Here is a 24,886-nt window from a genome sequence, read left to right as displayed (position 1 = left end):
CTTGAGCTTGGCAATTAGATTCTTTCTAGTTGCCACTTGACAAGTAATAGTCAAAAATTTACTTTCCAAGGCAAATCAGTGAGAGAGCCTGCTATGAGACTGTGGCTACAGTGTGCTTTAGGCCTTGAAGCACCTTAAGTCCCACAAGTCTAGCATGATGAGCAGTCAAGGCAGAGTATGACCTATCAGCCTCTACAGTCTGTCCTAATGGAAGAGTTTTTCAAGTTGTATTTGCAGTGAAGGCTGTGGAAAATGATAGTATAGCTATTGGAATCAGATGTAAAGATGGCATTGTTTTGGGGGTAGAAAAGTTAGTCCTTTCTAAACTTTACAAAGACAGTTCCAACAAACAACTTTTTAATGTTGATTGGCATTTGGAATGGCACTAGCAGGTTTGTTGGCAGATGCTCGTTCTTTAGCAATCATTGCAAAAGAAGCTTCCAACTTTAGATCTGATTTTGGCTATAACTTTCCATTAAAATGTCTTTCAACAAGAGTGGCCATGTATATACATGTATATATACTCTACAGTGCTTTTAGACCTTTTGGCTGTGGTTTCATGTTAAAGTCTTACAGTGTGAGTGATGGTGCACAGCCCTACATCAGGAGTGTCATATGGTTATTGGGGCTGTGCCATTGGCAAAGCCAGGTAAGCTGCAAAAGATGAATAGAAAAGCTTCAGATGAAAAAAATGACCCACTGTGATGTTGTTAAATAAGTTGCAAAAATAATTTACATAGTACATAATGAAGTTAAAGATAAAACTTTTGAACTAGAGCTCAGCTGGGTTGGTGAAATAACTAAAGGAAGGCATGAAATTGTTCCAAATGATAAAAAGGAAGAGACAGAGAGATATGCTACATAATCTTTGAAGAAGAAGATTAATCAAATGATGGTAATATGTTATATGTACTTTAGCATCTTTAAAATTTCTAATACAGTCCTGTATAATTCTTTAGCCCTGTTATTATATATCCATTTGTCAATTTTATTAAATTTTTATCTTATAAAAATATTTACTTCCTGAGGATTTCATTATTTGTAGAGGGGTATCATGCAAGTTAGGTTTAATTTGGGCTTGTCTTGATATATTATTTCTATTTCTGAATGCCTGTTGTTAAGTAATGACTAAGATATGGTAAGTTATTAGCACAAATTTTCTTCTTGCTGAGTGAAATCAAGTGAGTTACTAAGATAATAAGAGAAATAGTAGCCTATATAACAGCAGCTCCTGGAGGAAGAAACTCTAGAAACCAGAGGAAAAAGGCAGTTTGCCCACAACCATTAACCAAATTAGTTGTCAAAGGAAGCAAGGAATAATAATTGTATTTGGAGTGTGTATGTTAACTAAGGGAAGAGGAGACTCATAAACTTCCACAGACTGTTCCAATTTCATCTTCTTGCAAGATGTAATTAACTAGCTTCATATTCCCTTACAACATAAAACAAGCTTGTTCGCATTCTCAAAAGAAGATAGAGGGGAATGTCTTCAACTGGCTAAGGAGTATCTACAAAAAGCCTGTAGCTAACATCATACACAGTGGTGAGAAACTCAAAGCTTTCCCATTAATATCAGGACAAAGGCAAGGAAATCTCTCTCCACTGCTTTCCCACATCATGTTGAAGGTCCTAGCTAATGTAATAAGAAAAGACAAGGAAATGTTATATAGATTGGGAAGGAAGAAATAAAACTACCTTTGTTTACAGATGACACAATCATCTTATACAGAATATCTGAAAGAATTGACAAAAAAACCCTCCTGGAATTAATAAGTGATTATAGCAAAGAGGCAATATACAAAGTTAGTATGCAAAAGTAAATCACTTTCCTATATGCTGGCAATGAACAAATCTAATTTGAAATTATAAACACACTTCCAAAATTTAGTACATCCAAAAAATGAAATGGTTAGGTATAAACCTACCAAATACCAAATATAGGCAAGTTCTACCAAACTTGGATGAATGAAATTAAAAAACTAAATAAATTAGATATTTTATGTTTATGTATAGGAAGACTAATATTGTTAGATGTCAGTTCTTCCCAGCTTGATCTATAGATTCAATATAATCTTTTTTAATTTTTATTTTATTTTATTTTATTTTATTTAAAAGATTTTATTTATTTATTCATGAGAGACACAGAGAGAGTGAGAAGCAGGCTCCCCACAGGGGTCCTGATGTGGGACTCAATCCCCCCATCTGGAATCACATCCTGAGCCAAAGGCAGACACTCAACCATTGAGCCACTCAGGTGTCCCACAATCTTTTTTTTTTTTTTTTTTTTTTAAGTAGGCTCCAGTCCCAGTGCAGAGCCCAACATGGGGCTTAAACTCATGTTCCTGAGATCAAGACCTGGGCTGAGATCAAGACTCAGACTCTCAACCAACTGAGCCACTCAGACACCCCTAATGTAATCCTCATAAAAATCCCAATAAGTTATTTGGTGGATATAGACAAATTGATTCTAAAGTTTATATGGAGAGGCAAAAGACCCTAAATAAGCAACACAGTATTGAAGGAGAAAAATGTTGGAGGACTGACACTAACCAGTTTCAAGACTTGGTATAAATCTGCCGTAATCATGACAGTGTGATATTAGTCAAAGAATAGAAAAGTAGATCAGTGGAACAGAACAGCAAGTCCAGAAATAACCAATATAAATATAGTCAACTCATCTTTGTCAAAGAAGCAATGGAGAAAAAAGAGCCTTTTCAACAAGTGGTGCTAGAATCACTGGACATCCATATGCAAAATAAATTAACGTAGACACATATCTTACACCTTACAGGAAAATTAACTCAAAATGGATCATAGGTCTAGATGTAAAATGAAAAACTATATAACTGCTAGAAGATAATCTAGGAGAAAGCTGAGATGCCTATTGGTATGGCAATGAGTTCTTAGATACAACACTAATAGCATGATCTCTAAAAGAAATAATTGAAAATCTGGGCTTTATTAAAATGAAAAACTGTGCTCTGTGATGGCAGTATCTAGAGAATTAGAAGGCAACCCACGGATGGGGAAAAATATTTGCAGACACACATCTGATAAAGGATTGTTATCCAAAATATTCTTAGAACACTACAATAAGAAAACATACAACCCAATTTAAAAATGGGTTGAAGACTTGTTTTTAAATATTTATTTATTTTAGAGAGAGAAAGAGAGCATGCAGAGGGGAGGGGCAGAGAGAGGGAGAGCGAATCCCAAGCAGACCATGTGCTGAGTGCAGAGCCCAATGCAGAGCTCAGTCTTGTGACCCATGCAATCATAATCTGAGGTGAAACTGAGTCTGATGCTTAACTGAATGAACCACTTAGTCACCCCTAAAAATGGGTCAAAGACTTTAATAGATGCCTCACCAAAGAAGATGGGTGGAAGATGAGCATATGAAAAGATGCCCATTTCATATCAGGTAAATGCAAACTAAAACAATAATTAGATATCACCACACATTGATTATAATGGCCCAAATCCAGAACACCGACAACACCAAATGCTGATGAGAATGTGGATCAACAGGGACTCTCATTCATTCATTGCTTGGCAGAATGCAAAATGGCACAGCCACTTTGGAAGATAATTTGGTGATTTCCTACAAAACTAAACATACTCTTAACCATTCAATTCAGCAGTATATGTATATTTAAAGTAGTTAAAAACTTACGTACACACACAAAAAACCTGCACGTGGATATTTATAGAAGCTTTATTCATAATTGCCAAGACTTGTAAGCAAGTAAGACGTCCTCAGCAAGTGAATAAACTGTGCTTCATCCTAATGATGGAATATTTTTATTTATATTTTTTTGATGGAATATTTTTAAAAGATTTTTATTTATTTATTTGCGGCGGGGAGAGAGAGAGAGAGGAAGCGAGAGCACAAGTAGGCAGAGTGGCCCGGAGAGGGAGAGGGAGAAGCAGGCTCTTTGCCCAGCAGAGAGCCTGATGTGGGGCTTGATCCCAGGACCCAGGGATCATGACCTGCACCAAAGGCAGATGTTTGACTGCACCAGGTGTCCCCACAGTGTTCTCTTTAATCTTAACTAGGATAATGAAGAATAAAGTTTCCAAATTTTTAAGAATTTAAAATTTATATAGTTCTATGTTGTGCAAGGGATACAGGCATGAATAGTACCCATTACTTTGGATGGAAGAGAGGAAAAGTTGATAAACTGCCTGACATCATATTATTCATTTATTTTTTTATTGTATTGTCTTATGTCTCACACTAAAATGTGATATCAAGGACTTAGTTTTGTTCACTTCTCTGTCTCCTGGACTGAGAACATTGCTTAGCACATAGTTGGCACTACCTAAATATTTGATGAATGGGTTAAATAATCATTGATGAGTCACAATTATAAAAGGTTACTTATGCAAGTATAAGGTGCTCTTATATTGGAATTATCAGGAAAAGTGAGCAGCATATAAGCCCAGTATCCAAATGATGAATAAAATTAAGGTAAGAGAGGAACTGGGTTAAAAACAATTTTTGGAGGAAAAAATATTGGAAAAAAAGGACATGTCACATTTGAGAGCCTAGACAAAGGACAGTGTGGTTGGAGCATGGAGGGAAAAGTGCACAGATATGACTATTGTTGCATTGGAATATCTTTTTCCATCCCTTCACTTTCTTTTTTTTAGCACTCAGTTTCTTTTCTTTGATTCTTTATTTCTCTCTCTTGCATGTTTTATGTATATGATGTCATTTTTTCATCTCTTTATTTTGTGTATCTCTTGACTAATTTTTGTAGATATAATTGGTTTCACTACTTTTGTGATTTAACCTCCATATTGGCATTATAAGCCATTAATCTACTACATTTACTGTATGTGCACTTTTTACCAATGAGGTGTTTTTCCTTTCATAATTTTCTAACAGGTAATAATTGCCTTTTTTTTCACTTAAACAAATACCTTTAGCATCTTGTTAGGTTAGTATAATGATGATGAACTCATTTTAACTTTTGTTTATCTGGGAAACTTTTTTTTTTCTTCAATTCTGAATGGTACCCTTCCTGGGTAGAGTATTCTTGGTTGTAGCTTTTTTCCTTTCATAACTTTGAGTATATCATGCCACTTTATTCTGTCATACAAAGTTTCTGCTGAAAAATCAGCTGGTTACCATTTGGGGTTTCCCTTTTAAAATGTAACTTTGGGGTTTCCCTTTTATGGAACTTTTCTCTTACTGTTTTTAAGATTATCATTATTTTTTGCCATTTTAATTATTATGTCTTGGTGTGGACCTTCTAGGCTTCATCTTATTTGGGGCTCACTGTGCTTCCTGGACCTTAGCTAGATTAGATAAATTTTTAGCTACTATTTCTTCAAATATGTTTTCTTCCCCCACCTTCTCTTTCTGGGATCCCTATAATGCAAATGTTATTATGCTTGATGTCACAGAGGTCCCTTAATCTTTTCTCATTTTTATTTTTTTTTTCTTTTTGCTGTTCATCTTGGTTGTTTTCCATTACTCTGTCCTCAAGGTTATTGATCCATTCATCCTTTTGTACCATATAATCTGATGTTCATTAATTCTAGTATATTTTTCATTTCAGTTATTAAATTCTTTAGTTCTGACTGGTTCTTTTTAATATTATCTATCTCTTTGTTGAAGTTTTCACTGAATTTCACTATTTTCTCAAGTGCAACAAATATCTTTATGAACATTACTTTGAATTATTTAGCAGGCTTATTGTCTATTTCCATTTCATGTAGCTCTTTTGCTGTGATTTTTGGCTTGCTCTTTTATTTGGGACATATTCCTCTGTGTCATTTTGTCTGGCTCTTTCTGTTTGTTTCCATGTATTAGGCAGATCAGCTACATCTCCTGGTCTTGAAAGAAGTGTCCTTGTATAAAAGCATACTGTGGTGCCCTGTAGTGCATCTTCCCTGTTCACCAGAATTAAGCATACCAGGGGTGTCCCCTGTATGGGCTGTATGCTCTTTCCCATTGTGGCAGAGTTGTGATTGCTGTAGGCATGTTGGTAAGTGGGGCTGGCCCTCAGTCCTGTGCCTGCCACAGCCTGCCTTGCCTGCTGCTGGTGCACAGGGCAGGGTTTTCTCTCTATGCTGTGAGAGGTCCAGCTGTAGCTCATTTTGCTCATGGGCATGGCTAGCCAGGCTGTCTGCAGTTAGCCACTGTGACATCTGCAGGAACACTCCAGGGCAATGCTTGTTCCCTGAGCAGCCAGCTAAGAAACCTGGCAGTTGGCACTGTGAGTGTGCTGGTGTGCAGGGCAGGAGTCACTTTGAAGGAGCACCTACTGAGGCAGTTGGGTTAAATGGTGTTGGTCTGTGGGGAATTGCTGGGCTGGATCTTGTAATTCTAGAAAGGTAGATAAAGAGTATTAGAACTGGCTTATAAGCAATCTGCCTATCTAGGTTGAGAGAAGGCAGGAAAAATGATGCCTGTAAGCACTTTTGTTCCTGGAGAAATCTGCAGATCCCTGCCCCCCCACCTCCGACATACGTCCTAAAATTAGTCAATCAAGCTTCACATATACCCATGGTACTTTTCAAGCTCCTGCATCTGTGCTGTGTCTCTGGCCAAGTTATTTAGTGTGCTGGCTCTATAAGAATAGGGGCTCAGTTTCCTATTGCCCTCTAGTTCTGCAGGAGGTAACCTTGATGATTTTTAAAGCTTCTGGAATCAAGCCCCACTGATTTTCAAAGCCAGATGTTATGAGGACTTATCTTTCCAGTGTGGGTCCCTAGTGCCAGGGATGTCTGTTTAAGGTCTGATCTTCTTGGCTCCTGACTGCATCTTTGCTTCTCCTACCCTTCTTGATGTGGTCTTCTCTCTCTGTCTTTAGCTGTGGAAGATTTGTGCTGCCAGTCTTTAGGTTGCTTTCAGAGTTAACAGTTGTTGCCTTGGTGTGTACGTGGAATGAGATGAGTTCAGGATCCTCTTCCTCTGTCATCCTCCTATTTTGTACATTTTTTATCTATAGTTTCTAAGTGTTTTAGAGTTAAACATTATTTTCATATCAAGAAAATTAGTATTTGAGTGAGAAGCCATTTTCATTAAAAGATACAGAAATTTCCCATTTATATAGAAAATTCTTCTGAATCACTAGGAATAATAGAAGAGCAAATTTAAGCTAGATTTTATTATAATTTTTTTTGCTTTTAAAGGAAGAAAAATGTTTAAAATGATTTTGGTAAGCATTGATAATGATTTTGTGAAATTTCCTCTTTAGATACTAGTAGTGAGAAACTCTTAAAAATATTCATATACTTTGACCCAACAATTCCAGGATATAATTGTTTTCTAAGGAAACATCTAGAAATACCTAAATTCCCCCCCAAAATTCATTCAATTACAGAACATTCATACAATGGAATCTAAATTAATCTTTGGAATTTATATTTTCATAGAAAAACACTCGTTACATTACATGTAAAAGCTGGATATAGAATCCTATAATGTAGGATACCAGTATGGAAAATATGGAAATAAAACAATAGAATCAAAGTAGTATATCACATTAGTAAGAGTGGTGTTTTTTTCTAGGTAGTAAGACTATTTTTATTTTCTTCTTTAAATATTTATGTTATCCACATTTTCTGTATTTGCTACTTTTTTAATCAGTAAAAGGATAATAATAATAATTTTTGATGATTCATTATAAATTTTTGTTTTTTTCTGATTTATCCAGCCCTTAAGAGGCCAGAGTCTGCTGTTTAACCAACATTATACACAAAAACACAATTATTACTAAAGTTTCTCATTATAGCAATGAATGAATTAAAAAGTCAAAGGATCATATAATCCTTCTCCATAGAAAAAATTACTCTTAAAATTTGAGTTTGTTTTTATATTACTTAAGATTTTTTATGCAGAAAATAGTATGGAGATTCTTCAAAAAAATTACTAGCTACCATATGATTTAGCTATCCACATGATTATTCAGCTATACCATATGATTATGAGCTACAATATGATTCAGCAATCCCCCAGATGTTTGTGAAAAAGAATTAAAATCAGGATCTCAAAGAGACACACTTGCTCTGTCATGTTTATTGCAGCATTATTCACAATAATCAAAATATGGAAACAACCTAAATGTCCATCTGTGGATGAATAAAGAAAATTGGTATATGCATATCATGAAATATTATTCATACTTAAAGAAAAAGGAAATGCCATTGTGACAATATGGATGGATAGATCTAAAGACATTATGCTAAGTGATATAAACCAGACACAGAAAGACAAATACTGTATGATTTCTCTTATATTTGGAATAAAAAATAGTCAAGCTCACAGAAGTAGGGAATAGAATCATGGGTTCCAGGAGCTGTGGGGAGAGGAAAGTGGGGAGGTGATTGTCAAGGGTCCATAGCTTCAGTTTTTGCAAGAACTTTAAGTTCTGGAGATCTACTATACAGCATAGTGCCTGTAATTAAGAATATTGTGTTGTATACTTAAAATTTGCCACGAGGGTAGATCTTATGTTATGTTCTTACTACAAAAATGAATGGATGAATGAATGAATGAATGAATGAGATAGGAGAAAATATGGGGAGGCCTTGATGGTGTATATTGCATATGTGCAGCTTGTATGTATGTACATATGTCAATCATGCCTCACTAAAGTGGTTCATAATTTTTTTTTAAAAATTATAAGATTTTGCCATGCATATATTGATAAACATGTGTACAAATTATCTTGATAAACATGTCAGTAGTATTCTAAAACTTACTTTTCCCACTAATTATGAGACAGTAAATTGAATCTAATTTTGGCTCAAAAAACAGAGAAAATTTTGATAGAACTTTCCAAAATGGAGAGTTTTGGTCTCCTTTTTGTGATCATATTCACTCCTTAGAGAGAACATAGTACATAGGTTCAACAGCTGAATAGGTTTCTGGAGTAGATGATCTTCTAAAGTAGAGAAACATAAATCTCAGAAAAACTATTTTTCAGAAACCTTGATGGCACAGTATCACATCTTCCTGAGATGGCACAAAACTTACCTGGTTATGTGAGGAAACAATTCTCTTTTAGCTCCTACATTCTATTATTCATACTTCATTTTCTTTGTTGAGTATCTTCTGCTTCTTATTAATTTGAAAACATTTTTCCTTTTTGATTTAGTATTTTATAAGAACTACAGCATATGTTAAGTAAATTAAATATTAATTAGAGATGAATGTTAATATGTAGAGAAAGTTGATAATTTTATCAGAAAACCAGGAAGGAATTTATGATAGCAGGTTAGTAGTTTTTTTTCCCTTCATATATTCCACATTTCTCTTTCATCAGAACCATGGGAACTGTAACAAGCATTGTAGTGAAGGATGGGCTACATTTTTACCACTGCTGAAGGAAATTAATTGGGAACAAGAAATATTTATATGAAAGTAATCTGTTTGGTGGTAGCTTTCTCTCTTCTTCTCCTTCTAGGTTTACAGGCCTACTTACTGATCTGGAAAAAAGTCAAGAAAAACTGGGTATTGGTAGCTTTGGTGTCTCGATCACTACCATGGAAGAAGTTTTCCTTAAGTAAGTAATGATGCTTGGAGGGGCAGGAGAGAGGAAAAATCTCTTGCTCTATAATCAGATTTCACTGTATGGGGATGGAGTAATTGAAGAAATAGTATTAGACTGTTAGAGATGATAATCTTCTATGAATGCCAACAGACTAGTGCTTGTCCCTTGCTCCTCTAATGGGCTCAGGCTGCTGTGAGTCACGTGATTAGGGTGAGAACAGCAGTTCAGTGAGCTGGGGAAGCAGGATCTTCCCTGCAGATCATGTGGCTATGGAACTGCATAAAATAACTAAACCCAAGTACTAAATATCCAGCGTAGAGGAATATTGGGTAAGAAGGTTATTTATGAAACTTCAGGGTTTGTGTTTGGGTGCCTGCACCTTTTGGGAGTCAGGGTTAGGAATGTCCTAGAGCAAAGAGAATTTATGTGATCCAGTATCTAAAGTGGAGATTTTACTGGGGATGACTTTAAAATCTTGAATCTAATCATGTCTTTGTAACCTACTTAAATTGTCCATAGTTTATGGTCTGAGATTACCTTACACTGTGTGAAAGCTCAAAGAGAACGTGTCCAGGGATTCCAGGATACTGCTAAGTAAGGCCAACTAGTTATAAGTAAAAAGACCTCACAAAAAGTCTTTTCTGATTCTCTGGACTGTTCTAGACTTCATTCTCTCAGGCTTAGAAACAATCTTATCAGTCTCACTGCTTTATGGAGTAGTGATTAAGGGAGGTATATTGCAATAGATATTCTCAAGAATCAAGAAAAGTCTCAAATACACAATCTAACCTTACACCTAAAAAAGCTAGAAAAGGAACAGCAAATAAAGCCTAAAACCAGCAGAAAAAGGAAAATAATAAAGAACGTAGGAGACCTAAATGATACAGAAACAAATAAAAATTCCAGTAGAACAGATCCATAAAACTAAGAGCTGATTCCTTGAAAGAATTAATAAAATTGAGAAACCCCTAGCTAGATTTATCAAAAAGAAAAGAGAAAGAACCCAAATAAAATCAAGAATGAAAGGGGAGAGTCATAACCAATACCATAGAAGTACAAACAATTATAAGAGATTATTATGAAAAATTATGTGTCAACAAACTGGGCAATCTGGAAGAATTGGATAAATTCCTAGAAACCGACAAACTACCAAAACCGAAACAGGAAGAAATAGAAAATTTGACAAACATTATATGGTCTCATTCATTTGGGAAATATAAAAATTAGTGAAAGGGAATAAAGGGAAAGGAGAGAAAATGAGTGAAAATATCAGTGAGGGTTACAAAACATGAGAGACACCTAACTCTGGGAAATGAACAAGGGGTAGTGGAAGGGGAAGTGGGCGGGGGGTTGGGGTGACTTGGTGACGGGCACTGAGGCGAGCACTTGGTGGGATGAGCACTGGGTGTTATGCTATATGTTGGCAAATTGAACTCCAATAAAAAAATTTAAAAAAAAAGAAAATTTGAACAGACCCATAACCAGCAAATAAATGGAATCAGTAATCAAAAATTTCCCAACAGGGGCACCTGAGTGGCTCAGTCAGTTAAGCACCTGCCTTTGGCTTTGGTGGTGATCTCAAGGTCCTGGGATTGAGCACTGTGTCGGGTTCCCTGCTCTGCAGGGAGCCTAAATCTCTCCCTCCCTCTGCCTGGCACTTTGCCTGCTTGTGCTCTCTCTCTCTCTCTGTCTCTCTCTCTCTCTCTGTCTCTCTCTCTGTCAGATAAATAAGTAAAATATTTTTTTAAAGATTTTATTTATTTATTCATGAGAGACAGAGAGAGATGGAGGCAGATGGGGAGGCAAACTCCCTGTGGAGCAGGGAGCCTGATTTGGGGCTCCATCCCAGGACTCTGAGATCAGGGCCTGAGCCAAAGGTAGATGCTCAACCAACTGAGCCACTGAGGCAACCCTAAATAAAATCTTAAAAAAAAAAAAAAAGGGGGGCAGCCCGGTGGCTCAGCGGTTTAGCGCCTGCCTTCAGCCCAGGGCCTGATCCTGGAGTCCCGGCATCGAGTCCCACATCAGGCTCCCTGCATCGAGCCTGCTTCTCCCTCTGCCTGTATCTCTGCCTCTCTCTCTGTCTCTCTCTTTCTCTCTCTCTCTCTCTCTGTCTCTCACAAATAAATAAAATCTTTAGGAAAAAAAAAAAACCTCTGGGGATGGATGATTTCCCAGGGGAATTCTCCCAGAAACTTAAAGAAGAGTTAATACCTATTCTTCTCAAACTGTTACAAAAAATAGAAATGAAAAGAAAACTTCCAGACTCATTCTCTGAGGCAAGCATTACTTTGATTCCAAAAACCAAAGACCCCACTAAAAAGGGGAATTACAGGCCAGTGTCCCTGATGAACATGGATATAAAAATTATCAACAAGATACTAGCAAATTGAATTTAAAAGAATTATTCACCTCAATCAAGTGATATATATTCCTGGGCCGCAGAGGTGGTTTAATACTCACAAGTCAATTAACATGATACACCACATTAATAAAAGAAAGGATAAGATCCTCTCAAAAGATTCAGAAAAAGCATTTGACAAAATACAGCATCCATTCTTGACAAAAATCTTGAACATAGAGGGAACATACCTCAATATCTTAACAACCTTATATAAAAAAACCCACTGCTGATATAATCCTCAGTGGGGAAAAGCTGAGAGCTTTTCCTCTATGGTCAGGAACAAAACAGGGATGTCCGTTCTCGCCATTAGTGTTTAACTTAGTATTAGATGTTGTAGCCTCGCCAGATAACAAAAAGATGAAAGGCATCCCTATCAGCAAGGAAGAAGTCAAACTTTACTCACTGATGACATGATACTCTATGTAGAAAACCCAAAAGACTCCACCAAAAGATTGCTAGAACTGATACATGAATTCAGCAAAGTTGCAGGTTACAATATCAACATACAGAAATCTGTTGCATTTCTATACCAATAATGAAGCAGCAGGAAGAGAAATCAAGGACTCAACCCCAATTACAATTGCACCAAAAACCAGGCTACCTGGCTGGCTTATCAGTGGAGCACATGACTCTTGATCTCGGGATTTTGAGATTGAGCCCCATGTTGGGTGTAGAGATTACTTAAAAACAAAATCTTAAAAGAAAAAAATGAAGAACAGTAGTACCAAAAACCATATTCTCCCCACATTGATCTATGGTTTCCATCCAGATCAATTCCAGCCCTATCAACCAGCATCCCAGAAGAAGTTTTTTTAAGAATTGATCAGCCAATTCTAAAATTTCTTACTCAATAAAAAGAACTTAGAATGGGCAAAATCACTTTGGCAGTGCATATCCAGTATTGTGCTGATGAAAAGGAAAGAACTCTCAAACCTGCCAGTTATACAGTAAGCTGGTTCTACTGCATTGGTGAATACATGGCAACATCCAGTGAGTTAAAAATATCTACCTTCCACAATCTAGAAATTCCACTGTTATATATACACTCTAGAGAAATCTCACATAATTGCCTAGAAGATAGACACAGAGATGTTCATTGAAGTGTGTAATAGCAAACTACTGGAATAAATAATACAGTGTAATAATAAAATATGATACCTATGTAATGAAATACAACACATATCAATTGGAAAGAATGAACTAAATTTCTCTTTGTACAAATGTCAACATGGAGAGATGTAAAATGTGTAATTTTTGAGAGGAAAAAAGAAATTTGTAGGACTGTTAAATATACCATTTACATAAAACATTAAACTCATAAAACAAAACTATACACATTTATGGATGCATATGTGTGTATAGTAATATTAAAATATATCTAATTGCTCTACTGTAAAATTACCTTTTATCCCTATTTTGTACTCTATTCTTCAGAAACATGTCATTAGACACAGATCATACTCAAGGGGAGGAAGGATTGCATACAAATACTTTGTGGAGGGAATAGTATCTATATCATTATCTGGAATTCTACAAGGAAGATTTGTCTCCCTTCTCCATTTATTCATTCAGTTCTGTTATCAGTATGGACTCATGTACTACTATCTTGGCCAGGTGATCAAAGTAATAGTTTCATTGCAGTGATATGTCATGTTAATATCGTATACTCCCCTTGCCCTGATATAATGAGAGGAAGAGGGTACTTCATCTTTGCAATATTCTTCCCAAAAAGCCATAACCCCATTCTAACCATGAGAAAAACAAGACAAACCCAAATTGAGGAACATTATACAAAACACCTCATCACAATGTCCAAGGTTATGAAACACAATGAAGGTGTTAAAAACTGTCACCAACCAGACGAGCCTAAAGAGATATAATGACTAAATATAACATGTGCTTTGTGGGATCCTGGAACAGAAAATGGACTTTAGTGGAAAAACTAGTGAAATGTGAATAAAAAGTGGAGTTTAATTAATAGCAATTTGTCCATGTTGGTTTCTTAGTTGTGATAAATGTACCATGGTAATGAAGGATGTTAACAATAGGGAAACTGCATGAGGGGTATACAGGATTTCTGTATTATCTTTGCTACTTTTCTGTAAATCTAAAGCTATTCTATTGTTAAAAGTTTATTTAAAAAGTATCTAGAGGATTACACACCAAACATCATAGTTGACTTGATGGTAGGAAGAAAAGGGGATTGACAATCTTGTTCAGAGGTGATTTAAATTTATTTGTAATATATCTTAAAAATTGGCCCAAACTAACAAAATGTTAAATTTTCTGAGTTGAGGAAATAGATGTTTTCTTACATTTGTCCTTTTTTTGTAAGAAACTTTAAAGAAAAATGTTTGGCTAAGTAAAATCTAAATATTTCTGTATCAGAGAATACTCCAACAAAATTAAGAAACAAATGATAAATGACACAGATTAATTATAAAAGGAATCTCTTCTAAATCCAAAAGAAAAATATGAAAATACCATATGAAATTAGACAAGTGATAGAAAATTAATTCACAAAAGAATAACCACAAATGGTCAAATTAATTCAAAGGAATGATAAAATAGCCAAATGTAAAAAAAAAAATGTTTTGGTCAATATGTGGTAAAATAGGAAGATGTTATAAACTTGAAATGGCCTCTTTCTGAAGGGCAATTGACAAGAGAGACAAGTTTTAAATGTTTTAAAATGTGAGTATTCTACATCTGCAATTTTGTTCTTTGTGCATAGTGATAAATGTGGAATAGTGTTCATCATGGCATTGTTTGTAATAACAAAAAGTTAAAGCAATCTAAATTGGCCAATTAACTGGCACATCTGTACAGTAAGATGAAATTCAATAGTCATTAGAAGTATATAGATACTAAAGTAAATACAAATAATTTTATTTATATAAAAATTTTTATTTTAAATTTAATTTAGTTAGCATATGATATATTATTAGTTTCTGGGGTAGAATTTAGTGATTCATCAGTTGCATATAACACCCAGTGCTTATTACATCAAGTGCTCTTCTTAATGTCCATCACCCAATTATCCCTTACCCCCCATAGCTCCCTTCCTGCAATCCAATTTGTTTCCTAGAGTTAAGAATCTCATGTGGTTTGCCTCCCTCCTGTTTTCATCTTATTTTTCTTTCCCTTCCTCTGTGTTCATCTGTTTTGTTTCTTAAATTTCACATATAAATGAAATCATATTTGTCTTTCTCTGACTGACTTATTTCGCTTCGCATAATACCCTCTAAATCCATCCACACCATGGCAAATGGCAAGATTTCATTCTTTTTGATGACTAATATTCAATTGTGTGTGTGTGTGTGTGTGTGTGTGTGTATCTCATATCTTCTTTATCCACTCATCTGTTGACAGATATCTGGGCTTTTTCCATATCTTGGCTATTGTGGACATTGCTGCTATAAATATTGGGCTGCAGGTACCCCTTCAGATCACATGTTTCTATCCTTTAGATAAATACCTAGTAGTGCAATTGCTGGCTCATTGGGTAGTTTTATTTTTAACTTTTTGAGGAAACTCCATACTGTTCTCTAGAGTGGGTACACCAGTTTGCATTCCTATCAACAGTGTCAGAGGGTTCCCCTTTCTCTGCATCCTGCCAATATCTGTTGTTTCCTGTGTTAATTTTAGCCATTCTAACAGGTGTGAGCTGGTATCTCATCATGGCTTTGATTTGTATTTCCCTGATGCTGAGTGATGTTGAGCATCTTTTCATGTGTCTGTTGGCCATTTGTGTCTTCTTTGCAGAAATGTCTGTTCATGTCTGCCAGTTTTTTGACTGAATTTTTTTTGGGGGGTGTTGAGTTTGATAAATTCTTTATTGGTTTTGGATACTAACCCTGTATCTGGGAAGTCATTTGCAAATATCTTCTCCCATTCTGTAGGTTGCCTTTTACTTTTGTTTACTGTTTCCTTTGCTGTGCAAAAGCTTTTTATCCTAATGAATTCCCAATAGGTCATTTTTGCCTTTGTTTCCCTTGCCTTTGGAGACATGTCTAGTAAGAAGTCAGAAAGGTTGCTGTCTGTGTTCTCCTCTAGGATTTTGATGGGTTCAGGTCTCACATTTAGGTCTTTCATCCATTTTAAGTTTATTTTTGTGTATTGGTGCAAAAAAGTGGTTCAGTTTCATTTTTCTTCATGTGACTCTTCAATTTTCCCAGCACCTAAAATGAATGTAAATAATTTTAGAAGCGAGTTATGTAACATTGTAGTATTAGAGCATGATTTGAATTTTGCATTTTATGTATATGTATACATACAATCATGCTCGTGCATATGTAGATATAGAAAAATGTCATTTGTGTATGTCTGAGTCATAAGATCTTGAGTATGTTTTCTTTTAGTTGTAATTTTCAAAACTTTTCCCATTGAATATGTCTTAATTATATTCAAATTAATAAAACCCTAATAAAGAAGTTAGAGAAAAAAGTCAAGGAAGAAACCATACTTCTTGGTTTCTGTTACTGTAGTATCTATTCAGTGGTTTCTATTACTGTAGCATCACAGTGACCAGACATAGCACAAATACTACCTTGAATTTAAAACATTGTTGTCAGACTAAATCAGTATTTGATGCCTTTTTTTTTTCTTTTGATCCTGGTTAAAAAAGGTGTCAAAGTCTTGTTGGCTCATTGGCTTAGAGTGAAAAATTTATCTCTCAAATTATGAGATTTCATCACAGGTTTCAGAGCACTTGTGGGTGGACCTCAGATTTCCCATGATAGTATGATTATTATGATTCTGTTAAGCACTTTCTTTTGTATATTAAAATTAAACAGGGGCTCCCTGGGTGGCTCAGTGGTTTGGCACCTGCCTTTGGCCCAGGGCGCGATCCTGGAGTCCCGGGATCAAGTCCCACGTCAGGCTTCCAGCATGGAGCCTGCTTTTCCTTCCTCCTGTGCCTCTGCCTCTCTCTCTCTATGTCTATCATAAATAAGTAAATAAATCTTTAAAAAATAATAAAATAAAATAAAAATGTCTTTTTCTCCCGTGGAGTTGTGTACTCTTGGAGTACAACTGAATTATGTGCTCTTTTGCTCTGTAAACCATTACAGATATTTAGATTGCCTGGAGCAGAAAATTGAAAAACAAATCTATTAAACTGGCATAAGCTTAGAAACATTATAAAAATAAAAACCCTGCTAGAATTAATATACTTCCTTAAAATTTAACACCTTCCTTTCTAAAAAAGATACTGTTACACCTTTAACTTAATTAAGTTCAGTTTCTTTTTTCCAATATTAATATTAGATAACTGTGCTTGTTTTTTTTTAACTTTTTGACACCAACTCTGAAAACCTTGCAATAAAACTGCTGTTCTTGTTAAAATGAATGTTTTCTTATGTGTAGGGTCAGTACAGAGAATAATGAAGCTTTCCAGACCCTGTCCCTAAAGGACAAAAACAGAAGAGAAAATATGAACCAGAATATGAATGTGCCCAGAAGTTTTGAGAGATCATACTCTCCAACCTCAAGTGAACACTCTAATATTATGTTTAATACCGGGGTGAGCATCTTCACTAAGAATGTAATGCTGGTGGTATATGTTTGGATGGGATAAAAAAGATAAATTTTATCCTAATCTTTGAATTCTAGGAGACTTTGGAGTTCTTAGCCAGGGAAGGCCAAATAAGGAAGAGTCTATAAAGCAATCCAATTAACTTTCTAATTCAAAAGTAAAATATGATAGTTAAAAATCAGATTTTACTATCACTATTATTATTTCTAAGAGTCACTTATCTCAGTTTTTAAAATGGTTAGTTTGTTCAGAGTTGAAAAAGGGCCAGAGCAAAAGTTATCGCTATTTATACACGTAAAAGCCATTAAAAAAAAAGCCATTTAAATTTATGCATTGGAAGGCCTTAGCACTTCCTAATGGACTGTTCCCCAACTGTTCTCTTATTAGCATGGGAAAATTCAATGGATTCCCAAGAATTTCTTTCGTTGTTCCGATTGTCTATGCCCTACAGTTTCTCTAATGAAGACCAGGGATTCTGAGATGATTAACATTTCTCAGAGTTGCCCATAAGCGTGCCTTTACTGAGGGGTTTACAGGCCAGTCATGAAGCAGAGTGGGTGTTGTATAACCAGAGTATGGAATTTTGTTTTTTGTTTTTTTGTGAGTTTTTTTTGTTTTTTTTTTTAAATAATATATTTATTTTTTATTGGTGTTCAATTTGCCAACATACAGAATAATACCCAGTGCTCATCCCGTCAAGTGCCCCCCTCAGTACCCGTCACCCATTCACCCCCACCCCTCACCCTCCGCCCCTTCCACCACCCCTAGTTCGTTTCCCAGAGTTAGGAGTCCTCATGTTCTGTCTCCCTTTCTGATATTTCCCACCCATTTCTTCTTCCTTTCTTTCTATTCCCTTTCACTATTATTTATATTCCCCAAATGAATGAGAACATACAATGTTTGTCCTTCTCCGATTGACTTATTTCACTCAGCAATTATGCTAAGTTGCAATTATGCAACTACCCTCTAGTTCCATCCATGTTGAAGCAAATGGTGGGTATTTGTCATTTCTAATGGCTGAGTAATATTCCTTGAGTGAGTATACATAAACCACATCTTCTTTATCCATTCATCTTTCAATGGACACCGAGGCTCCTTCCACAGCTTGGCTATTGTGGACTTGCTGCTATAAACATTGGGATGCAGGTGTCCTGGCATTTCATTGCATCTGTATCTTTGGGGTAAATCCCCACAGTGCAATTGCTGGGTCATAGGGCAGGTCTATTTTTAACTCTTTGAGGAACCACCACAAAGTTTTCCAGAGTGGCTGAACCAGTTCACATTCCCACCAAGAGTGCAACAGGGTTCCCCTTTCTCCACATCCTCTCCAACATTTGTGGTTTCCTGCCTTGTTAATTTTCCCCATTCTCACTGGTGTGAGGCGGTATCTCATTGTGGTTTTGATTTGTATTTCCCTGATGGCAAGTGATGCAGAGCATTTTCTCATGTGCGTGTTGGCCATGTCCATGTCTTCCTCTGTGAGATTTCTCTTCATGTCTTTTGCCCATTTCATGATTGGGTTGTTTGTTTCTTTGGTGTTGAGTTGAATAAGTTCTTTATAGATCTTGGAAACTAGCCCTTTATCTGATATGTCATTTGCAAATATCTTCTTCCATTCTGTAAGTTGTCTTTTAGTTTTGTTGACTGTATCCTTTGCTGTGCAAAATCTTCTTATCTTGATGAAGTCCCAGTAGTTCATTTTTGCTTTTGTTTCTTTTGCCTTCATGGATGTATCTTGCAAGAAGTTACTGTGGCCGAGTTCAAAAAGGGTGTTGCCTGTGTTCTCCTCTAGGTTGTTGATGGAATCTTGTCTCACATTTAGATCTTTCATCCATTTTGAGTTTATCCTTGTGTATGGTGAAAGAGAGTGGTCTGGTTTCATTCTTCTGCATGTGGATGTCCAATTTTCCCAGCACCATTTATTGAACCAGATAGAACTGGAATTCCTATTCTATCATTTACTGGCTTAGTTGACTTTGACCAAGACATTTAACATATTTGTGCTCCAATTTCATTCTCCATGAGACTGTTTATGTGTTTATACTAGTAATGTGAATTGCAGAATGTTTGGCATGATTCAGTTACTTAGAAATGTGATTTTTCTCCTCTCCTTGCTTGTGCATTTCTTCTGAGGTATCACCCTTCCCGATCTTGTGGGAATCCAGATGAAAGAACATTTGCAGACCAGTCTAGAAAAGTTGATTCTTGCATTTGCATATTCTTTCACTCTAGAAATGTATCTAATAACATGTCTTCTTAAAGTCAGAAACCACATTTTTCTACTTTGAATACAATATGAGAAAAAATTTTCTTTCTAAACTTTATCTTATTTTTGGTTAATGACAACATCCAAATGCTGATTGTTTCATTCAGATAATATTGGTTGATTAATTAGGAATATTTTTTTCATGATAAATTATGGGGTGTCCAAAATGTTGGGAAATACAGGGTGAACATATGGTTAAGCTATACATTACATACCCAAGTAATATATATACTCTATATGCTTTTCTTCAACATTCAGACACCTTTTCAGAGGAGGTCTTTACATTTAAAGGAACAGGTTTTGTGGGGATCCCTGGGTGGCTCAGCAGTTTAGTGCCTGCCTTCGGCCCAGGGCATGATCCTGGTTTCCAGGATTGAGTCCCACATCAGACTCGCTGCATAGAGCCTGCTTCTCCCTCTGCCTGTGTGTCTGCCTCTGTCTTTCTGCGTCTCTCATGAATAAATAAATAAAATCTTAAAAAAAGTAACAGGTTTTGTTGTTAATCTGAAAAAAATATATAATCAACTATAGTTGAGCCAAAGAGCCTGAAAAAAAAGAAAATAACATATTTAGTAACATTTTTCAAATTAACAATTAGGCATATTACTTTAAATTTAGAAGTTGGAAGAAAAAGTACTGGAGTATATTATTGCAGTTTATTTATTTTTAAAGATTTTATTTATTTATTCATGATAGACATAGAGAGAGAGAGGTCTCTGCAGAGACACAGGCAGAGGGAGAAGCAGGCTCCATGCAGGGAGCCCGATGTGGGACTTGATCCCAGGACTCCAGGATCAGGCCCTGGGCCAAAGGCAGGCGCTAAACTGCTGAGCCACCCAGGGATCCCCTATTATTGAAGTTTAAAAATAAATTCATTTTTTGTTTCCTGGCTATCCACTATCACATGGATGAACACCTAGCAGTGGAAACTTATTACATATGCACATTATGGAAATGCTTCATTTGTCAAATAGAGATAGGGGTAAAGGATCATGATTTAATATTGATGAAGCCTGACGTCATGTTGTTCTGCTCAGAGATGCCATGACTGTGTTTGTGATAAAAAATCATCCTTTTGAGGTTTTCAGTATAATTAGAAGCCAAGCCTCAACATATTCCCCCAAAAAGAAGTTTTGCTTGTTTCCTGTGTGTTAACCATGGCTGTGTTCTACTCAAGGATATATTTATAGAATGTGTACATCTTCTACCATAAGATTCAGAAAAATAATATTAATGAATTTCATTAAGGCTTGTAACCATTGTAATGACATCTTTCTCTCTTCTTGTCAGTGGTCTCTTAACTGCCAGCAGTTCTATGCCATGTTCATAAAGAGGGCTATGTTCTCTTGGCGCAACTGGAGTTTGATATTGATGCAGATACTGGGATTTCTGGGCATCGTTTATTTTCTGATGAAAGGAATAGAAATTATAAGAACTAGAATTGAACCTGCCAGGGAAATGGATTTGGAACAATATGGTCAAACCATTGTGCCTTTATCAATGGCTGTTGATTCTGATTTTACTCGGAATTTAACAAAAAATCTTGAGATCTTACTAAAGGCAAAGAAACAAAAACTTCAGGAAGTGAAAGGTAATGTTCTTTCAGAAAGAAAAAGACTGGTAATTGTTGAAAACCTGCTTGTATCACTGACAAAGAAGAGTCCTAATGAATATTTAGCAATTGCTCTTTTCTTTCTTGACTGTCACCAATCTCATAAAGGCAGCCAAATCAGAAATAAGAATTATCCCTCAAGGAGATTGGCCACAAAAGTTCATTATCAATGGAGGCACTTTGTAGCCATCTGCCAGCTATTTGCTACACCTTCTAGGGAATGATTTTAAGTACTAAAATATTTTGTTTTGTAAAATTTAGCACAAAACCTCACATAAAACCAGGCTTACAATGTGGTATCATGGTACCAAATCCTGAAAGGCTATGCACAAGTCTCTAGATTACCCATATTTTAAAACAGGTTAGGTTGAAGATGTTATGGGCAGGCTACTCTGAACTTACTTATTTGGAAGACAATAATAATAATTGATTACATGTACTGAACACTACTTTTGGCAGGAACTTTTCTAAATATTTCAGTTATCTACATTTCTGTAACAATCATACTAGCTTGAGGCTTGGAGATCTTAACTAAGTTGTCAAAAAAATGCATCTGGTATGTATTAGAGTAGGGACTAGATTTTAGGACTGCCTGGTGGGAGTCTGCAGTATTAACCCACTCACTACCATAAATCACATCTATAAGGAGCAAGTCTGTCCGTCTTTCAAGGCTGATCATTGCCTTTCATGTGTTTCCTTTGTATTTCCTTTAGCTGCTGAGTAGTTGACAGTTTTGGTTTAGGTTAGCATAGAGCTGTGTAGTTTGGCAGATCGTTTCTCTTTTATCCTTTAGATTCCATTGTGAAAAATGAAAATCCATTGAGAAATGTTGATTATTCTATCTTTATCCTGATTTTGCAGCATACACATAGGCTGAGTGGCATAAAAGCTGTCATTAAATCACATATGCCTTTTTCTCCTCCATGACAGGAGCACTAGATGAACATTTATTAGTCAAAGACCATGTAGTTGTTTAGAAATGACAGAGGAGAGAAGAGGGAGAAATGATTTCCCTGATTAATAATGTGGTTCCTTTTCTGCTATATTATGTTGTTTATACAAAAATAAAAAGACTATGTGTCACAGATATATCAATAGTAATGTTTCAAATGGCAAGATTTCTTTCTTTTCTCATGGCTGAGTAATGTGTGTGTGAATATATATAACATATATATGTATATATGTGTGTATATATATCCATTCTTTATCCATTCATCTATCACTGGAGACGAGTTGCTTTCATAATTTGGCTATTATAAATAATGCTGCAGTACACATGGAGTGCTTATATATTTTCAAATTAGTGTTTTTGTTTTCTTTGGGTCAACACCCAATAGTAGAATCACTGGATCATATGGTATTTCTATTTTAAATGTTTTGAGGAACCTCCATACTATTTCCACAGTGGCTGCACCAGTTTGCATTGCCACCAACAGTGCACAAGGGTTAACCGTACTCCACATTCTCATCAACAGCTATTCTGACCCATGTGAGGTAGTATCTCATTGTGGTTTTGATTTGTATTTCCTGGTGGACTATATTTTCTAAGTGAAACTAAGCTAAAAGGTGCGAGGTTTGTGTAGATTATTAGAATAGAGTTCTTGAGTTGAATGATCAAGATGTGTCTGCCAGAGATGTTGTGAGACACTGGAAATAGAAAAAATATTGGACAAGTAAAATTAGTGGGTTCTACCAGATACTAAGTGATCTGTATTGCATGCTGAGCCCATGGTCATTATTGTTTTCTCATTCCAGGTGACCTAACGGAATACTTGGGGCAAAGTCAAGAATGCATTTACTCATGCATTATTGCACTTTCCTTTCAGCCTACTAGAGGTCAAACTGAGGTTACCATTTGGTTCAACAACCAGGCATACCACTCACCACCACTATCCCTGACAGTATTAGACAATATTATTTTTATGGCACTTTCTGGTCCCAATGCATCAATTACAGTCTCTAACAAACCTCAGCCTCTAAATGCTGCTTCTAAAAAACTTGAGAAAAGGTACGTATGCTTTTTTATTGGAATTGAGCTTGGTACATTAAATATAGTCCTTCTTCCTTATCTGAACACATTCTTTAAAAAAGGTTAATTTTAAAAGTTAATAGAATAATAAAATAAATTATATATAATAAATAACAAGTTATTTTTAGAAACTAGTATTTTCCACTTAGTTGTCTTATCAATGTGTCTTTTTTTTAATTCATTCCTTTGTAGAAAATTAACAGGAGTACAGGTAGCCTTGAATTTGTTTTTTGGCGTGAGTATTTTTGTCAGTGGCTTTTGTCTTCTGACGGTGACTGAGAGAATCACTAAGGCAAAGCACATCCAGTTTGTGAGTGGAGTCTCTGCCACTAATTTCTGGCTCTCGGCTCTGCTCTGGGACTTCCTCATCTTCTTCATTGCCTGCTGCTTACTAATGGTGAGTATTAGACAAAGTCTTTTGAGGAGTTTTATTCTCTGGTACATTCCAGAAGATTCTCCTCAGCTAATATTGTCCTATATCTAAATCTCTCAAGAAAGATAAAAATATACTTTGGCTCATTATGTCAGGGAGTATATTGTGGAATATGCCTCAGTGAAAATCTTTTCCTTTACATTTATTTTCTAAAACAAAAATATTCTTATTTGAAGAAACAGAAATGTATTTCTTAAGCTACCTTCTGGACCTGCTTGCTCTCTAATACATATTGGCCCAAGGCATCTGTAATTATGGAAAAATACAGCCTGTCATACTACCAATAGCAGTCCCATAGTAAACAAAGTCAATTTTTTAATTTTAATTTTTTAAAAAGATTTTATGTATTTATTCATGAGAGACACACACACACAGAGAGGCAGAGACATAGGCAGAGGGAGAAGCAGGCTCCATGCAGGGAGCCTGATGTGGGACTTGATCCCGGGACTCCAGGATCACGCCCTGGATTGAAGGCAGGCGCTAAACTGCTGGGCCATCCAGGCGTCCTGGCAAATTTTTTTTTAAAGATTTTTAAAATTTATTCATGAGACACACACACACACAGAGAGAGAGAGAGAGAGAGAGAGAGAGAGAGAGAGGCAGAGACACAGGCAGAGGGAGAAACAGGCTCCATGAAAGAAGCCTGATGCAGGACTTGATCCCAGATCTCCAGGATCATGCCCTGGGCTGAAGGCGGCACTAAACCGCTGAGCCACCCGGGCTTCCTGACAAATTTTTTTGTAAGTAATTTTCTCCTGACTCTAGTGATCTGATTGCCTCAAGAGATTTTTGAATTTTGTGCCATGGACCATTCAAATTTTGTGCATTTGTGCGAGCATTTGAATATTTGAATAATTGATAGGATTTAGGAGAATATTTGTTCAGTTTACACTTGTCACTTTCCTTATCTTTTCTACATCTGGTATCTCTTTGGCCATCCTTCACTGCTGTGAAAGTGAAAGCAAACCCATTTGTTTTAAATGAGATATAGGGTTCAGAGGCCAGTTTCACTGGCTTCCATGCCATTAGAAAACTTATAGTCATTGTCCATGGTGCTCTAGGGTTGGAAGGTTGTAACTTTTGGTTCTGAGGAAGAG

At 36.0% G+C, this 24,886-nt stretch overlaps 2 protein-coding genes and 1 pseudogene across 2 annotated transcripts in view; all 3 read left to right on the top strand.

Moving 5' to 3' along the window:
• The window catches only part of LOC112908326 (phospholipid-transporting ATPase ABCA3-like), a 114,447-nt gene extending 92,193 nt beyond the window's left edge, over window positions 1–22,254 (top strand). The window contains exons 12-15 of the mRNA XM_072751293.1: window positions 9,423–9,521; window positions 17,281–17,437; window positions 21,006–21,306; window positions 22,121–22,254. Of these exons, the coding sequence (XP_072607394.1) occupies window positions 9,423–9,521; window positions 17,281–17,437; window positions 21,006–21,306; window positions 22,121–22,254 (691 nt within the window). The remainder of the gene's footprint in view (window positions 1–9,422; window positions 9,522–17,280; window positions 17,438–21,005; window positions 21,307–22,120) is intronic.
• On the top strand, window positions 94–918 carry LOC112908318 (proteasome subunit alpha type-3 pseudogene; annotated as a pseudogene).
• Window positions 22,255–23,057: 803 nt separating the features above from the next.
• LOC140598303 (phospholipid-transporting ATPase ABCA3-like) overlaps window positions 23,058–24,886 on the top strand; it is a 72,421-nt gene continuing 70,592 nt past the window's right edge. The window contains exons 1-2 of the mRNA XM_072753692.1: window positions 23,058–23,335; window positions 23,549–23,753. Of these exons, the coding sequence (XP_072609793.1) occupies window positions 23,250–23,335; window positions 23,549–23,753 (291 nt within the window). The 5' untranslated portion in view covers window positions 23,058–23,249. The remainder of the gene's footprint in view (window positions 23,336–23,548; window positions 23,754–24,886) is intronic.

The sequence above is a fragment of the Vulpes vulpes genome, chromosome 3, assembly GCF_048418805.1.
Source record: "Vulpes vulpes isolate BD-2025 chromosome 3, VulVul3, whole genome shotgun sequence".
Taxonomy (NCBI): Eukaryota; Metazoa; Chordata; class Mammalia; order Carnivora; family Canidae; genus Vulpes; species Vulpes vulpes.
The sequence above is the reverse complement of the archived record's forward strand: the minus strand, read 5'-3'. Positions and strand labels throughout refer to the sequence as shown.